The sequence below is a fragment of the Poecilia reticulata genome, linkage group LG14 (genome assembly GCF_000633615.1).
Source record: "Poecilia reticulata strain Guanapo linkage group LG14, Guppy_female_1.0+MT, whole genome shotgun sequence".
Classification (NCBI taxonomy): Eukaryota; Metazoa; Chordata; class Actinopteri; order Cyprinodontiformes; family Poeciliidae; genus Poecilia; species Poecilia reticulata.
In genome coordinates, this window is record NC_024344.1 from 25,924,336 (window position 1) to 25,942,360 (window position 18,025).

At 37.0% G+C, this 18,025-nt stretch overlaps 1 protein-coding gene across 6 annotated transcripts in view; it reads left to right on the forward strand.

Annotated features, from left to right (window-relative positions):
- Positions 1 to 18,025, forward strand: part of cadm1a (cell adhesion molecule 1a) — a 422,920-nt gene that overhangs the window by 386,288 nt on the left and 18,607 nt on the right. For 2 of the 6 annotated variants that reach the window (XM_008428590.2, XM_008428589.2), the window contains 2 exons: positions 998 to 1,090; positions 10,980 to 11,012. The exons of 1 other annotated variant lie outside the window; for it this stretch is intronic. In XM_008428590.2, the coding sequence (XP_008426812.1) occupies positions 998 to 1,090; positions 10,980 to 11,012 (126 nt within the window). Of the gene's footprint in view, positions 1 to 997; positions 1,091 to 9,328; positions 9,442 to 10,979; positions 11,013 to 18,025 lie in introns of those variants that run through there. 3 more of the 6 variants (XM_008428594.2, XM_008428591.2, XM_008428592.2) reach the window with 3 other exon arrangements.

Here is an 18,025-nt window from a genome sequence, read left to right on the forward strand (position 1 = left end):
TGCCACCCCATGCCACCCCAGTAGATCCGCCCCTGCTCTGACTGAAGACTGTTATTCACAGCAGTGGGTCCCTTTCAGGTCCTTCTGATCAACTATGACCTCCCTGCAAAATGCAGCTTCACTGCAAAAACACAAAATCTCACCAAGTCATTTTGTCTGGTTTTCCGTACAGATATTTTAGTGCACTGGAAATATGACRGGATTAAATAATAAGTAACTTTTAAGCAATAAGTARGAGCTTGTTTTAAGTAAATAATTTCTTAATATTGATTTAAAAAGTACTGATTCGAATGGCGAATGTTTTCACTTATAACAAGCCATTGTTCCCATTTTATTCTCAAGCAGTTTTGAGGTGCGGTGGCAAAACCTTAAACTGCTGCTGTGAAAGTTACTCTACTGGTGGTTGCTAGGTAACCAGAGTTGAGAGTTGGTTCATTCCACCCACTTTGCTTAGTGAGCTGTGAGAGTGGCTAAAGCCTTCTTCTGCCTACATCTCCCAGAATGCTGTGCGGTTCTGGATCTGAGTTTAGTGAATGTTTAAGATATACATATATTATCATATGTATTATCTATTGGTATTGATCGTGTCAGACATATTATTGACTTGTTGTCCAGCTCTGCCTCCTAGCAGACATGTCTGTTTTTAAGCTGGATAAACTTCCAGTTCAAAGGTTTTAATGTCACAAAAACCTGAGATGTTGATGGATGTGTGCAGATCCTCTGTATGTTTGACTGTTATATTTCGTAACTTGCGTGGTGTAGTGATGTGACACCTCTGATGCTCTCAGTTTCTGCCTGGTGAGTCGTTGCGCTGCAGTACTTCACCCACCCCCACCCTCTCACTCACAGCGCCACAGGCTGAGCCGCTGCGCCTACATCAGCTGCAGACAGCATTGCCTCACTCWGACTTTATCTTTATGGCTGTTATTTTCATCTGTTCCCCTCCTCTCCTCCCCGTCCAGCCCTGTGTTTGACATGTATCTGTCCTCTCATCCAGATGCTCCCACCACCACCCCTAAACCCACCACAGCCACCATCACTACCACCTCCACCATCACCACCTCCACCCCGAACCCTGCAGCCAGTCAAGGTACTGTATCACCCTGTGCTTTTATGTTTTCCCTRCTCTGGATTTTACCATTTCCTTCTGGATTTTTTTTTCATTGCACTGTGGCACTTAGGCCTGACTGGTTACCAGTATCAAACTGGTTACCAGTATCAGGTCATAATGGACGACAAGGAATTAGGGCCATGCGAAGAAAATAAAAAATTATATRTATTTATATATTTATGAGAATAAAGTCATATTATGAGTATAATGTAGGACAAGAATAAAGTCTTAATTTTACTGAAATAAAGTTAAAATAATATGAAAATAGTCATATAGTAAGTAAAATCAACCACGATCAATATACACARAGGGGCGTGGCCACATCTGGGGCAAGCCCTGTTGCTAATTTATCCTCTTTGTTAAGCATCTTTTCAGACCTCGTTTATTTTCAGCATTCAGGATTTTTGTTTGGCCATGAAAATCAAAAATACCAACATAACACTGTTAAAGTTGAAAATAAATAAAACTAACATATTTAAATATGAATCTGTTTTCACAGCAGGAGGACTAGTTGCAAGTTAAAAAAATAAATTGAATTCTTATGCACATATTTGTGTTCATACTTTGATTCTGTGGTATTTTAATTAAGGATATCACACTGTWAGGAGGCCTACTGTCGGCCATATTTAGAGGCAGACCTCTTAAAGTTCTTATCACTTAACAAACTTTCTATTTCTGGGCTTTAACAGAAAATCTAAATTAGGCTCACATTATTTAACAGAAATGGAGAGAGCTCAGGAAAAGCAATTAGAGAATGAGACTGATACCAAGGCTAAGATCAGCTTCCATTTATCAGAAAAACTTGCTCATTTAAAGAACATTCAAACACTTTCTTCACACAAAATAAGTGGAATTAAACTAATTAACTTGCTAATATTTTTCATCTTTATTCAGTTTTTTTGCTCACTTTGCATCGATGGAAATTCAAAATGTAGGAAGATTATTATCCTGAAGATCTTTTAGCAGATATACRTCCACGCACACATAAACCAGGGTCAGGTAAGCGGAGTATTGATGTCTGACCTGGAAAGACAGAGACCTGACTTCTAATCAAAAGTTTTGGTTTCATGGTGTACAAACTTACACAACACCTGGTGCAACAAAAAAAAACTCAAAATACGGCACAGTTTCTGCTCCAGGCCTGTTTTGGTTTCATGCATGGTCACCATCGAAGACGTCAACATTCCTCATAATGCCTATAAAAATAATAAATATGGAGAGAAGAATCGGTTTTGCTGGTGTTTGGACGATCACTGAGCCAGTCATAAATGATGAGTAATTACAGCGCTCCGAGGCTCAGAGTGACGTCGCCCCCTCATGTTTTTCACATTTTCTAAATGCATCTGTGTGAGGATGTGGGTGAGCGAGGAAATGAGAGGACCGAGACTTTTGTCTTGTTGCTCATTGTGTCGGAACAAACCGGTGCTTTTAGGATGCAAAAAATGTCTCATAATTCATTTATAATGCAAATATATGTTGTTGTTGTTTTTTTCTCAGGCCACCAATATTTACACACAAAACACAACTGAGAAGGTTAAATGCTTCAAATGCTCGTTAACATGCACTTGTTCAGGAAACTGCATTAAGTGCAGTGGATCAAATTCTGTAAAAGTTTCCTTTTAAGGACATTTTGCTCTCCAGTTATTTGGCAGCAAAATGGCTGCTGGAGCACGCAGAGAAAATATAGAAAAAATATGAGTGTGACGACATATGAATAACAAAACAGGTAAACTGTTACTGGTGCAGATAAATTATAAATAAATAAATAAAAATTTAATTAAAATGAATAATTAAAGTTAATCAATTGATTAATTATTAACAAATTAAGAATTTATTTGATCAAAAATGATCAAGTGTTCACTAAAGGAATGCTGTAACATTTAAAGCAATAAAATATTGATTTTCCTATTTTAAAAAAAATTTAGTATCTTTTAATGTATTTCTAATGTATAAAAAATTTTGAACTAGCTAAATAATTTTTTTTTATCTAATTAATCAATTAATCGGCAGAATGGTTTTAAAAGATGGAATAGTGTTGTTACATTTTAGGCAATAAAGTGTTTATTTWACTTATTTTAAAAGGAACCTACCTGTTATTACTTGTTTATTTGCGTCATTCAATGCATTTCTAATCTCAAATGGGCTTAAGCGGTCAAATTAAAAATCTTATCCAGTTAATCGATTAATCGCCAGAAAAAATTGATAGAATTATAAGTTAATAAAAATATCTTTAGCTGCAGCCACAGTGAGACTGTATGTTTTTTTTTTGTTTTTTTTTCTCACGCTTGGATMAAAAAACAACAGATACTCAAACAATGTTTCAAATAAATCAATAAAAGTCCAGATTAATGTGRCATTAATGCCCTCGGTGGGGAGGTGTGACCTGCTGAAACTACATTTTCCTGAAAAAATTGTTGGATTAAACGCAGTGCTGGATTTGAAAAACAGAAAAGTGATGAGAGCAAACCAACAAATGAACATTAGCACTCAGAAATTAGGCCTCTCTTTAAAAAAGAAGCAGATTTTTTAGCAGCAGAACCCRGGGGGTCGAGGCGGGTTTAAACCTCCAAAGGGTGGCAGATAGAAAACATCGACTCTAAATCAGTCTGAGCTCCAAACGCAATCAAAGCTGCGCTGACGGACTGCTCAATTGGAACAAATCTCACAAGGCTGGCAGAAATCACAGGCATTGTGCTTGATTATGCCATCTGATTGGATTAGAGGGAACGCGCATCCATACAGGTTGCTGTGCAGATCCAGAGTCTGCGCTGGCGACTGGCTGATTAGAAATATCTGGATGATTAACACCGAGTTCCCCGTAGGACCGCACCTTTTCATCGCTCGTCACCAATAGTAACGCTTCCTGCTGGAAACAGGAAGTAGATGCGTTTCAGTTACACTGCAGGAGATGAGAAGCTTTGAAAAACTGATAGAAATCATCAATGCTAAGGAGATATAACAGATCTGTGTTCAGTTTACAAAACTGAGTAAATCACCATGGCAACCTGAGTAGGGAAAACATCCATCTGGCCTACTGATCTGTTGGTCTGTCCATCCATCCATCCATCGTTCCATTGGTCCATCATACACCTTCCAGCCATTGGTCCATCATACATCCTTCCAGCCATTGGTCCAACATCCATCAATCCATCCATCCATCCATCTATTCATTAATCCATTCACCCACATTCATCCATTCTTGTTTCCATTTTTTATAGGTTTCACATTTGACGCCTGATTACTGTAGAAACAAATGCAGTAAATTCATTTAAAAAATTTGTTTCTGCTTCAAAAGCTAAAACTTGAGTTATGCCGCTAGAAGTTTGATCCCAGAAAGATCTAGAGTCTTCTTAGTGTTCGATCTTTAGTTCACCACCAACTAGTTGGTCAGAAATTACCAACTAGATCCATAAGGAGAAGCACTGAAGTGTTTTTATTAGAATAGCCTAAAAATAAATAAATTTTTAAAGCACTCACATGATCTCACACTGGAWATAGTTTTTAATTACAAATATTTATACATTAATGTTAGAAAGTGCTTTACAAACTATGAAGACGTYACCTRAAYGTGACTTGTTGGACGTATAATTCYCTGAAGSCGTTTTCTAGTTGAACGCTGAATGTTTCCACCCAGATTGTGAGGAAACTCCAGCAGTAAAGCCTCAGCCGTGTTTTCATTGATAATCCCTGGAGATGCAGAGAATCTGGCAGGTTATTTCAGGCTCCCTGAGAGCCGGACTTCTCCTGATAAAGCCAACCTCACATCTGCACAGCCAATATTTTCATCCTGAAACGACAAACTGAAGCTTTCTGCCAGATGCCTTCTCTTCTCTTACTGCTTTCGCTCAGACGGAGAATTTCTAAATGTCTGCTAACCAAAAACTCCTTGCACTTCAGTGAGAGCAAATTGCTGTAATTGCCACTAAATAGGATTCTGTTCAGCTTCTGTTACTGCAGGACTTGTCAATAATTTCCTCTCACATTTGCTGTGATTTTCCATCTTTTCTACTTGTCACAACACCTTCAGGAGTTGCATTTCGTCTCCTTTTGTGTCCACAGTTTCTTTTCACGTATTCTATGCTATCTAAGTTTTTTTTTATTTCTGGCAGTGTAAAAGCAAAGGTTTTCCTTGAAAAGCTTCCTTATTGTGYGACTCCCTCTCTGGGGCAGCAGCCTATTATATTAGCAGAAGTCGGGGCAACAGAGGTCTTCGGAGGAATCCAAACTAACTCTGAAATTGGTGAAAAAGTGCAGCGCTTTGTTGAAAAATGACCCACCCTCCCACCTATTCACTCCCCTCGACCATCAAAACAATATGACTAATAATCCCCCAAGTCAGCACAGTGCAATGAACAATTGTGCTTAATCCATGAATGGCCAAAACAAAAGAATAATAAATGCGCATGCAGTGAAAAGACAACAATCAGGCAGCAGGCTAGCTTTAATTGATGAAAGTCCATAAACGGTGCTGACAAGCAATTAATTTAACCCACAGCATAAACAGGACAATAATGCAGTGAAGGGAAGGGAAGAGAAACAAAAATTCATTATGTTTGTCAGCATCTTAAATTACACAAACACCATCTGGTGAAGCGATTTAGGAATTTTATGAATTTAGATTTGCTTCACCTCACTTTACCCGAGGTTTCGTCCCGACTTTCCTCGTTTTTAGTCCTCTGTTTTAAAATTGGATCCAGCTGGCGATCGATAGTAACACAATACACGCCGTCATGGGACATGCAGCCCTCTGAGAGCATCAGTGAAATTATAATGGCTGAAAGCACTTAGTCTGGAGTCCAGCACATCTTCTTAATGTACAGATGGACGACTGAAACTTCCAGAAATCAATAAAAAACATGAAAACGGGCCTGAACATCAGCTGAAAACATTCAGTTCAATCCAAATTCAGAAATACTTTATTGATCCCAAAAGGAAATTAAACAATAATTTAATAAAGCATATATGACGTTTTATTGTCAAGCAGATAATAAATTAAGTAAATACTTAAAAGCTGAGTAAATCAAAATGGATAAATGAAGGTGGGAAAATTAGGAAAAATAGGCATAATTGAGCTAACTGTAACYACTAGGTGGCAGCAAAGCTGATTAAACTTTTTTGACTATATTAAGAAAATAACCAGCACCAATAGTGARATGAAGTGAAGTGAATTGCAAAAATAAATTTTGTTTGCAATATGTAGAACTAAATTGGGGACAAAAAGTTAGTTTTTTTGTCAGTTAAACCTGTCAAAATATCAGGTTACTAACTCCCACCTACAGGAGGCAGTATTTCTTACTTCTTCATTCAACATTACTTTATGTTAAGTTACAGTCTGTGATTGATGTGGCTACTAACACAAAGTCAAATTTGTTGCRAATATTGCAGGATTCCTTGTAAATAATCCCAAATCAGTCATTTTGTTCTTTAAAAAATCAAAAATGTACAAAATTCACACAAATTGGAACAACCTTCTGGTTTCATGAAGACAGGCAGGGAGCAGGTTTTCCTGTTACCGTGCATCATAAATATCTGTGTGATATTTACACTTGTGATATCAACACTTTCATATTAATTATGTTGACATTCTATGCAGCAGAACAGGAGCCTTGACAAGTGTTTACCTCAGTGAGCTCGTTAGCTGCAGCCTTGAAAGGCAAAGAGGAATTTTCTATTTAAAGATTCTGCCGTTGTGGTTTGTTGATCACACTTGAACAAACGCTGTACACCTGTTGTTCTCACTGTACGCTGTAATCATATTAAACCGCCACAACTGACAACCTGCAGATCATTTAAAGAGGACAGAAAACGTGCTTACCTGCCAGGTTTTCTTGAAAATATGTCTTTATTTTGATCATTTCAAAGCATGTAATGTGATGTGTTGGGGGTCTTTTAGTGCAACTGAAACAAACACTTATCAATAAAAATGTGAAAATAAAACATGGTGTCCACATTTAAGCTTAGCTGAAGTCTTGCAATGGTTGAAAATTGAAGGGAGAATTGAAACTTTTCAGCCAAAATTTGGGTCGAAGGTAATCACACACTCTGCTTCTTTGTATGACATCACAGAAAAATCTGACGAAATCAGCCAATCAGGAGGAGACTTCTTGGTCATAAATCTGTCAGTTTCTCTTTACATTATCGTATAAAGATCTGTAAAATATGGCTCGAATTACTAAGAACAAATGTTATTCAAAGGATATTGAATAGTTTAGGTGTAGAGCCATAGGAAATTATATTTATTTTAACAACTTTTGCTAGAAATTAATTTTATTATATTTATATATTAAATGTTTTCAATCATGTTTTGTAGGAAAAGAGTTTTCTATTACCCTGAACACTATTTTAAAAGTGGAAAAGCAACTTCCCCTTTTTTGTTGCTGTTGGAGAAATGTTGCATTCATCCGTTTGCATTTCCTGGGGCCTAAGCCCCCTTRTCCTTAAAACCTAGTGACGCCCCTGTGGCTGCTGTATACAAAGTATACAGCAGCAAAACATTATTATTATGAGAAGCTTGAGGAAGGAGACCCCGGTATTTGATTATCCGAGCAGATTTAAAGAAAGTAATCAAATATTCTCTCTATATTTTCATATTTAGCAAATAGAGATATTTAAGTTTGTTTTATCTGGCCTAAAACAGGATAAGTTTAGTCTGACAGGCAGTGAGAAAACAAAATGGATAAAGTAAATGTTAAACAATTTTTGTGCTGATAACATTACAATCCGTCTGACTTCAAATAGTTGGTTTTTCATATTTGGTATGAAAAACGATTGGTGTGTGTTTTTCTTTCCTTTTCTCTTCTCGCATCCATGTCATTTCTTTTTGCCTCCTGCCAAGTGTTTTGTTGTATTTTGTTAGTCTTTCTGCTTGATCCAGATGATAACTCGTTAAAAGCATAACCAGGCATGAGCTTTGTAAATTATCTACGGCGCAGAGGGTTTGTGTTTTTATTTCACACCATTTATATACCATTTACAAACCCTTAAACTGTATTTTATTGCTTTTATCGTCAACACTGTTCACATTATCTCTACAAAACATCAAAGCTMTGTTAATGTCTGCATTCCTGTTTTCTGCTGAAGAAATGAAAGCATAAAAAGGAGAGGAGATGGAGGAGTTTTTATTGTTGAATTAATAGAAGAAATCATCTAAAAAACATGGATGTTTGTGAAAATTTTCAGTAAAAATATAACCCTTTTATTTCTCCAGAAATAGAAAAAGCATAAATTCAGAACACAGTAAGATTCAACCTTTTAACATTATTAAATTGGCTACAACATTATTTMTAGAGGTGAATTCAGACTTGCGAGGCATCAGAAATGTGAATAGCAATGTCTACCAAGTTAGCATYTAGAGCGTTGTTAGCTAGCAGCTAACACTGTTAGCAGTTACAGCCAACAGTTTTAACTGTATTAATTCAACATAAATTAATTCAAGATAAATCTACATATGTATAAATGTAAACATATAACCTTTTAACATTGCTAAATTATGTACAACTATTTCAAGATATAAATTCAGGCATCAGAAAGGCAACTAGCAACTAAACTAACCGCTTGAGCGTTGCTAACTGCTAACACTGTTATTAGTTACAGCTAACTGTTCACCACATGCTAGATGTTTTACTTCAGTATAGATTATTTAAACTTCTTTATTTATTATATAGTGAAGAAATCTGAATTTCACAATTTCAAGTAAATAAAAAACAGATTGAGTTTCAGAAAAACAGGAAGTGGTTGGAGGACGATGGTGCAGCATGTTTTGTTTAATGATTTATTGTGTGAACAAACATGGTTAGATGTGATTTTAATTGAGTTTCTTATTTAAAGCACCACAATTAAAATTTTTCTTTCCGACAACAAATTTGTAATGGAAACGCAGCCACTGTTAAATCAGCATTAGTCATGTTTTCGGGAAGCCAGAGTACCTGGAGAAAACCATGTTTACTGAAATAAATAAACTTTATCAGTGACGTAACTGTTTACTCTGGAAAAATAAACCTTTGTGTTTACCTTTGGTTTGTTGATGGACTTTCTGAAAATGCCTGGGAAACACCAGGTTTTCACCGKAGCGGCCAATAACTCCTGTAATTACTGTTTCTGTGCTGCTGTTGATCAAACAGAAAACTCTGCATCACCTCCAGTATCATCTGACATTGTTCTCTATGTAAATGTTAATAGATTCAGGGAGAGTAAAGGTGAACTCTGCTTCTGCTGCAGCACCACCGACTGGGATTTGTCTCAGTTTCACTGACAGGATCTTCCTTAAAGGCAAACCAGTCGATGCAACTGGTTTCACGTGTTGCAGCTGGATCTGACTGGCTTATGGCAGCATCTTTTGTCTCAAAGCTTCACTTGTTTTTGGAGATTAGAAATCAACTGTAACCGTTTAAAACTAATAAACTAAATGAGTTTAAAGTGCATATGAATGATCTTTTAATGATTTTGCATAACAAGTTGAACATATGTTGCAAAACATGCAATAAATGTTGGTGATATAAGCTGTAAAAAAATATTTTTTTTTTCTACTTTGTGTTCATCGCAAACTTTAGCTGCAGGTAATGAGGGAAGAAAATTAAATAATGTAATTATTTCCATCTGAACAACAATGTTTTGTTGAAAAAGCTGTTTCTCAGTGAAGATTTAGTAGATTTTTGTCTTAACTCTGCCTCAACACATTTTTCTCACAAACGAAGCCCCATTAAAGGAAAATAAACAGCCTTTGCTGGAAAGAAATAGAAATAACCAACAAAGGTTTTATTTAAAGGTTTAATAAATTAATATATGGAGTTATTAGGAGAGGTTAAAGAGCTAAATGTAGCTGTGAGGATTGTGAAAGTGTTTAAGGGGAACTTTTACAAGCTCTAGTTAAAAGTTTCCTACTTTTTATTCTTATTTTCTTTGTTTTCAGCCATTTTTCTTATCATTCTTGCCTTGAAGCTGCAGTATGTAACTTTCATAAAGAATATGTTTTTAAATATTTATGAGACACCTCCTCCAACTTTTTYCTGAGCTACTATTGGTGTCTGAGGAAATGCACCAAAAACAACCAATCAGAGACASCAGGGAGGGTCTTAGCRCTGTCAGTCATCCTCATGAACTCGCTGCTAATTGTGCGAATGGCAAGAAACAACTTACCGATACAGGAAAACTCTTTATCCACTGTTTATTATTGGTGGCCATGCTAACTACCTTTAGCATTCAGGACAGGYTCTGCTGTGGGGAAGGTACTGTAGCATACACAGGGGTGATTGACAGCACTAAGACCCGCCTCCTGGCTCTGATTGGCTGTTTCTAGTTAGCACAGGGTGAAGGCGGAGGTGCTCAGTTTTTTTCACATATTACCTGCCACATATCAAACTGTGACTCTATGAAAGTTATATATGTAAACAACATATTTTTGTGAAACTTTTATGCTTCAGCTTTATCACCGTTTTCTAAACCAGACGTGTTTCCTGTGAACCGTCAGACGGAGTGAAGTGGATCTTTATGTGTTAATGAAAGCAGCGGGTCAGTATCTCATCTCTGCAGCTTCAGCCCTTTTGTTTGAACTTCTCCCGTCGGTGATAACTGGACGTTGGGAAGTAGTTAAATGTTTCCGGGCGGTTTGTGCCCGCGCACATGAAAACRGTCGGCTGTGTATCGTCCTCGCCGTCTGCAGTGGGAAGCGTATTTGTGTTGGTGTTTATCTCTGCGCTGCCGCCGGCTCCCTTTGATTTCCCTTAAGTCTTATGTCTTTTGTCATGTTCTGGTCTCCTGAATGCTTGCTTATGGGTGTTGTTTGTTTTCTCCTCCCCCCCGTTTCTTCTTTATTTGCATGTCGTTCCTCCTGTTCCTCCACACCTCCCTGTCCTCCCCCCTGTGTGCTCAGACACTGTGCCCAGCGCTGAACCTGCAGCTCATGGTTGGTATCTTTTACTTTCCTCTTTATGTCTCTGTTTCTGTGCGTTTGTGTTTGCACCGCCGCTTGGCTTTTTAAATGTCAACCGCTTAMTGTCAGTTATTCATCGATTGCACTGATCAGTCTTTTGGGACGCCAGTCTTATTTTTCTTGAGTTTATTCTGTCAGAATAAGTTACTGCGGTTGCAATAAGTCTAATCTTTCTAGCTGGAAACACTTGGAGAAGGATTTCACCTACTAACCAATTACAGTTCTTCCCTGAAGGTAATAAAAGCCACTCTGAGGACAGGACTGATTATATCAGCCACTGCAGATAGTTTTGTGTGGAGGCAAAAATAGACCTCATTTACTTGTTTTCATGCGTTTGACTGAAGCTGATAGACATCATTTTCTAATTTCGTCTAATTTGCATCGCTTTCCCATTATTTTTTTATTTTTGTGTTTTTTTTTTGTGTTTTTTTTTTTTTTGGCTGCCGTCTCATAATTTGTGCGAGCGAATTCACGGTCATGAGCTTTCTGTTAATCAATGTGCTCATTTTGCTCCGTTGGAAATTTAAACCTAACTTTGCTCGCTTGGTTTAATGACCAAATTAGTGAGCTGCAGAGCAAAAATGAGCCATGGGCCCAGAAATCAGCTCCTGTTTGTTGCAATTTAGCTGCATGATTTCATTTTGGTCTACGACTTATTTGAGGCTTCGTGCAGGTCAACAAGCTAATRAAATTACGTGCAGAGATGGTACTTTACTCTGGTTGTGATCCAGACGTCCTGCAACTTCTGCAAACATCTTCATGATGTCATTATTTGGGATCCCCTCAGATTTTAAAATGCAAACAGAAGTAGAGTCCCATCAGGTTTTAGTTAGAGGTTTTCTTTTTAAAGGTCTTATTGGCTCTAGTTGATAGTTAATTGACAGGAAAGTGGGTATTGAAAGAAGGGGAAGACATGCGACAARGGTCGCCAGGCCGGGAATCGAACCAGCGATGGCTGCATTGAGGATTAAGGCCTTCATACGTGGGTTGTGCTTAACCCCTGCGCCACCACAACACACCSAGGATTGCTCTTTTGTCTTTGGCTAAACACCACAAGCCATTTCTCCTGCTAGAGCTAGGCTAGCATATTTGTTTTGGTTATATTTACCAGAATACCTTGCTCTCTGCTTTTGAAGCGGTTTTCGGTCCACTTGGCGTTCTCATGTGCATCCAAACCGAACCAGAGTTCACTTCAACCGAACTTCAACCGAACTGAGGGCAAGGTTTGTAGATGGACCAGAGTTCAATTAGCATTCACACTTCACCAAACGAACTGGACTTTCTAGACAAACGGAGTGGAGTCAGAATAAACAGAGCTGGTGTGTGCCTGAGGATGTGAGAGGCGTTAGGTTCACAGAACTTCATATGAATGAAGCAAAAACGTCCTGGAACCATGAGACCAAAGAAGAAATGCTTGACCATAACAGAGGAAACCAAACAAAGCAGGTCAGGACAAACACATCATGCTAACTGTGGTTACTTGGTGATATTGTTTTGTTTTTTGGTCCTGGACTCTTTGCAGTCATTGAATCGACCACAAACGCCTCTGCAACCCAAAGTATTATCGAATAAAGCTGTAAAATTGGATAAGAAACCAGAACAAAGGAGCAAGAATCGAGGTGAGGCAATGGTGCAGTCAAAGTCCAGACCCTCAAACATTCCCAGGGACAAACGTAGCTTTTCTCCACCTCCAGATCTCAGATTTAATCACCAAATCAGGAGATAATTTAATTAGTTTTCAGCATAAATGCTCACATAAAGCAGGGAATGATCAGAAAGATTGGTTCTATTATAGCTCCATGTTGCTCCCTGAATTAATCACCTCCATCTCCACCAGTTAGCTGGCGCTCCGCGGCGGCGCTGAAGCATCCTGCCTGCTACTGACAAGAAAAACTCGTCTTCAAGAGAAAGCAGATGCTTTGTTTGAGTTTTTATTTATTTTTAGCAGGATGTTTTGTGGGCATTGATGAGTTTTTGAATGGTTTCCCCAGATGTTCTTTCTCAGCCCATAATCATTTTTTAAATGTTAGTRATTAGCCGCCGCGCTGCGTCGTGAGTATGAAATCTGAATTTCTCTCTTTTTCTTGATATTTTTGGCCCAAATGTGGTAAACAGAGGCTCTGTGCCAAGATGGAGTGGATCATCCTTTTTAAGAAACATTTCATCTTAATATTCATTATTCATCTGCTTCACTTTGCTCCCTGTGCAAATGTTTTAAATCACCTTTCATGTCTTTGTGCTTCACTGCCAGGCAGCCTGGCTTTCTTTGTGATATTCTAAAGCGGTTTTGATCAATAGGGGAATATAAATAAATGCCTGATCGCTGAGGATGTTTCTGTATTCACACACAAAGGATTTGGAGCGCTTATGTAATAACTGAAAGTGACTTTTGAGGTTTAATGAGGATTGCTCCTGGCTTTGGTTCAGGCTCAAAATCCTGCTAAAGTATTTCTGCCTCTTAAAGTTTAACACATTTTTCAAATTGCAGTCTCAACAGYGTATTGTGTTTTATTGGAATTTTATGGAAAAGGATGGAAAATGATGCATGGTTCACTTTTACTATTAACTATGTTACCCAWTAATGAATCCCAGAGATATCGGTTTGAATTTAGGTCATGATGTTTATTTGTCTATTTAAAGATTCTTYCATAAATATTACRTTAAAATCCTTTCAAASGTCCTAAAGTCAAAACACAAAATTAAAATGARCCGCCTCAACAATTTACAAACATTACAAAAGAYAASCATCACAAAATACCTTAAAACACACAAAGAAAACACAAAATGTCATCAATTTCAAATATATATGAAAAACAAACAGRAGTAATCTTCACTTTGAATATAAATCCACCCATTCCATCAATTCAGTATTATTTCATTATCTGTTATGGATTTTTTAAGGTCATTTTTAAAATTACATGATCAGGAATTAATCAAATATGTTCAGTAATGTAAGTGTAAAGCAAAAGCAATTGTTGAAAGACCAAAACCATGCAGASGGTAGTTGTTGAAAAATTWGTCAAATTCAGTGCAAATACACTGCAAAAATAAAATATTACCAATAATTTCTTTCTAGTTTCTAGAACAACTGTTTTAGTTTGTTTTATTTSAAGTATTCTAACTTGCAAGTAGCTTTTCATCAAGTAATAGGAGTTTGTTTTAAGTCAATAAATTATTAATATTGATAAAGAGTAACTTTTCCACTGGCAGATTATTTCACTTATATGAACATTTAAARCATCATGTTGAAATTTAAATAATCTCCTAATAGAACAACTACTTTTTTWAATCAATATTAAGGAATTGTTAACTTAAAACAAGCTCCCATTTCTTGCTAAAAAGTTACTTTTGTAATTTTACTTCAAGTATACTAAGATATTTGCTTGAGAGACTAGACCAAAAGTACTTGGTAAGATTTTGTGTTTTTGCAGTGTCTGCATGTGTTTTCTGCTTGAATTGTTCCTGACATAAATCAACCCCTTAGAGTTAGCAGCTGAAAGTCTAAAATGCTACGTGATGCTAAGGAAAACAATAAGAGGAATATTTATTATTATTAAAACAATGCGAGGATTGATTCGCTCCGACAGCAGCGGAGACGCGACTCCATTAATATGGAAACACGCCGACTGAAAGTTGGTGGTGGGTTCAGGTGTTGGTTACCTGTAATTAATTTATGCCATCGTTTATWATCTGGCGCTGAGGTGTGAGCGAGCTGCGAGCGGGAGAATGGCGGCTGGCAAAGCGTGAACTGTGAAAAGCCCGTTGTTGTTTCCTAATGCGGCGATCAGCCGCAGAACAAAAGCTGCAAACACAAACAGAGCAAACGCAGGTCTGCCGTTATTCAGATCACCATCTGGTTTTCAGAAACAAACCGAAACCAGTAAACATCACGTCATTTACTGGTTCCTCCATTGCACCCTGAAAAACTGAGAGGAGCTCAGAACAGACGAAAGATAAGTCCTAAATAAATAAATATTCGTCGTTACCGGTTATATGGCTAGAGATTTTCTGCAAAMATGTCCCCAATGTTCCTCCAAATAATTAAAATAAAYGTAAAAAATAGTTTTAATTTTAAGACTCTTCTGCYAAACAATTCAGAAAAAAATATCTAGAGAATGCAATAATAAAACAAGAAATAAAACAAAATCTTATTTTTAACTAAGTATAAAATCTTTCCATTTGTCTGTTATGGYTAAATAWAAAAGATTMATTAATTAACCCCTTCAGCTTTTCACACACAAAGTCAACAGATTGCAAATTTATTCTRTCTCTAATCTGATAAATAAAAAAAATGTTTCTCTCTTACCAGTCAGCTTTGCTCTGATGTCACTAAAACAGGAAATACTCAGTCGGTCATTTTTAATGCAGACYGAATGCATTTCYTCATTCTTAAAGAGCATCTGAGCACAAAGTCAGCATTTACACACAATATTGTTCATTTTTCTGAACGCCGCCTCCTTGTTTCAAGTGTGGATTGATAAATCAGTAGAACATTATATGGACGTCCGGTGGCCATTTTCCAGAGTAGCAGGTAATTAATGTGTGCTGTAGCTGCAGCTAGGTCAACACCTGTTTTAATATGTTTACATGCAAAAGGAAACAAGGTTACTGGGAGAAAGACAGGAAATTAAAGAATGAATGGACCCTGCAGCTGCTCATTATTCAGCTAAAAACAGCTTAACTCTGTGCTGCAGAGCTTTGTTTTGTCATTCCAGTGCCATTAAGCGCACACTGATWAAACATACAATTAGTCTGGGTTACAGTGCTCATGCCTAAACATTAGCAGCATTAGCAATAAAGGTGCAATTTGTCAGGTTGTCCAGCATGATGTGCATCAGACAGTCCCATTGGCATGCGGTCACTTTGCAGCCTTTTGTTGCAAATTATTGTCCTAATTCAAGCTCCTATATTTTGCTGAAAAACTTACTTTTAAGTTTTGTATTATTTAAYGTACAAAAGCAAGATAAATATTTGGTAASATTTTGTGTCTTTGCAGTCAAAACAAGAGCATGTGAAATGATTTATATAAATACAAGAAACCAAACAAAAGGCTGCAAAGTGACCTCATGTCCAAGGATTTGCACAGACATTTCTATTTATATAAATCATTTCACATGCTCTTGTTTTGACTGCAAAGACACAAAATCTTACCAAATATTTATCTTGTTTTGTACGTTAAATAATACAAAACTTACAAGTAAGTTTTTCAGCAAAACATAGGAGCTTGTTTTAGGTCAATAATTCCTCAGTATTGATAGAAAGGTTCTAGTTCCATTGGCAGATTATTTCACAAAATATTTCTCCCATTTTAGAAGTGAAATAATCTGTCAATAGAACCAATACTTTTATTTACTATTAAGGAATTACTTAACTAGTTACTATTTCTTGCTGAAAAGTTTCTATTTATTTTTTTATTTGCTCTAGAAACTAGACAAAGATACTTTTTGATAARATTTTGTGTTTCTGCAGTGTTGATGTTTTCTTTATTCCTAAATCTGATGAGAATATTTTGGATTTGCTAAAGATTTTGGCAAAAGCAGTTAAGAGAGAGACGCTATCCACAGTGAAACAAGTTCTTTACCGACATGGACTGAAATTCTGCTCAGAGAGGAAGATGGTAATCCTCCAGKAGTGACATAAAAAGCCAGATTACAGTTTGTTTGCACTCAGGGAGGTAAAACTTTACRTTTTGGAGACATGTCATGTGGTGCTAGYGCTTCATGCTAGCTGGTAGCAGTAGGATGTTTCTCATCTTTCTGCATTCCCTKGCCTTTATGGGTTTTCTCTAGARGTCTAAAGACATGACTGTCTCTCTAAATAAAGAGTTGTCAAAACTTTTAGACTTGTCCCTTGTCCTGAATTTTCTCCTCCGTCTGTAGTTAAATCCTCCAGAGTTCTGTTAATGAGCTAATATTTGATTTTAAGCTAGCTTCTGGAGGAATATTAATGCAAGTTTGTATTCCCTTTGCTCAGAGTGTGACTATCGAGTCAGAATCTGTTAGAAAGCCATCAGCAYTGACCGCCTGGCTCTATGTGCCCTCCTTAATGTTGTCGCCATGGCGATGGCCWGCTTTTTGAGGCTAAAAGAGAGAGAACAGTAAGACACCATGAGCTGCTCTTTAGATTGTACATTTCCCTCTAAAATAGATGGGAGGAGTGGGTGTTTTAGACAGAAATTAGGCCTTAGATATTCTACTTTAMATGAGAAACAGACATATTTTGATATGAATGTTGATAAACTTCAAGTCCGCTTCTAGTTCTGAGTCTGAGAAAACTATTTTAGTTAAAGGTGCAGAACTTTTATTGTTTTTAGAAAATTGTTATGATACATAGCATGCCAGCAGATTTAGGTTAGCAGTGCTGCGCCCCATGCTAACTAACTGCATCTGGAAAACCTAAAATGAAATAATTATTTACATTGGGCTTTCATAGGAATGAAAGAAAAGTATATTTTTCTGCAATTATGCTTCTAGAGTACAAAAACCCTATAATGTTATTAATGCACACAAACACTTGTAGAAAAGAACAGCTTCTTTTTTTATATCCATGTGTTTTCCATCATTGGAAAGTTTAAAATCCACTCTAACAGACTCAAACCGCAGTGAGTATTGTTAATCTTTTTGTCATGGCCAGTCTCMTTTACAAAACAGCATCACCCTTCTCATTAGGATAATCAAAKWWGAACTGAGTTAAGAGACTAATGTTTTCATTTCAGGTTGTATATAATAAGATGTTATATTATTGACATTTCAGGTTAGTTGGACTGGGAGTGTTTGTTAAATGGGTGAAGTGGTCCTCAGTCTGAAAAAGTTTGAGAAACGCTGCTTTAGAGGAMATAAAAATGTGTTTTCATGGCTGCAGTTCAGGAGAGTAGAAGTTTTTTCATCATGTAGCTTCTCTAAGCCTGAATAAAAATGATGGATAATACCAATCAGAAGCTGTGGAGGATTTTCTGGACGCCTATGGAGTAGCTTGTTTCTAAGAAG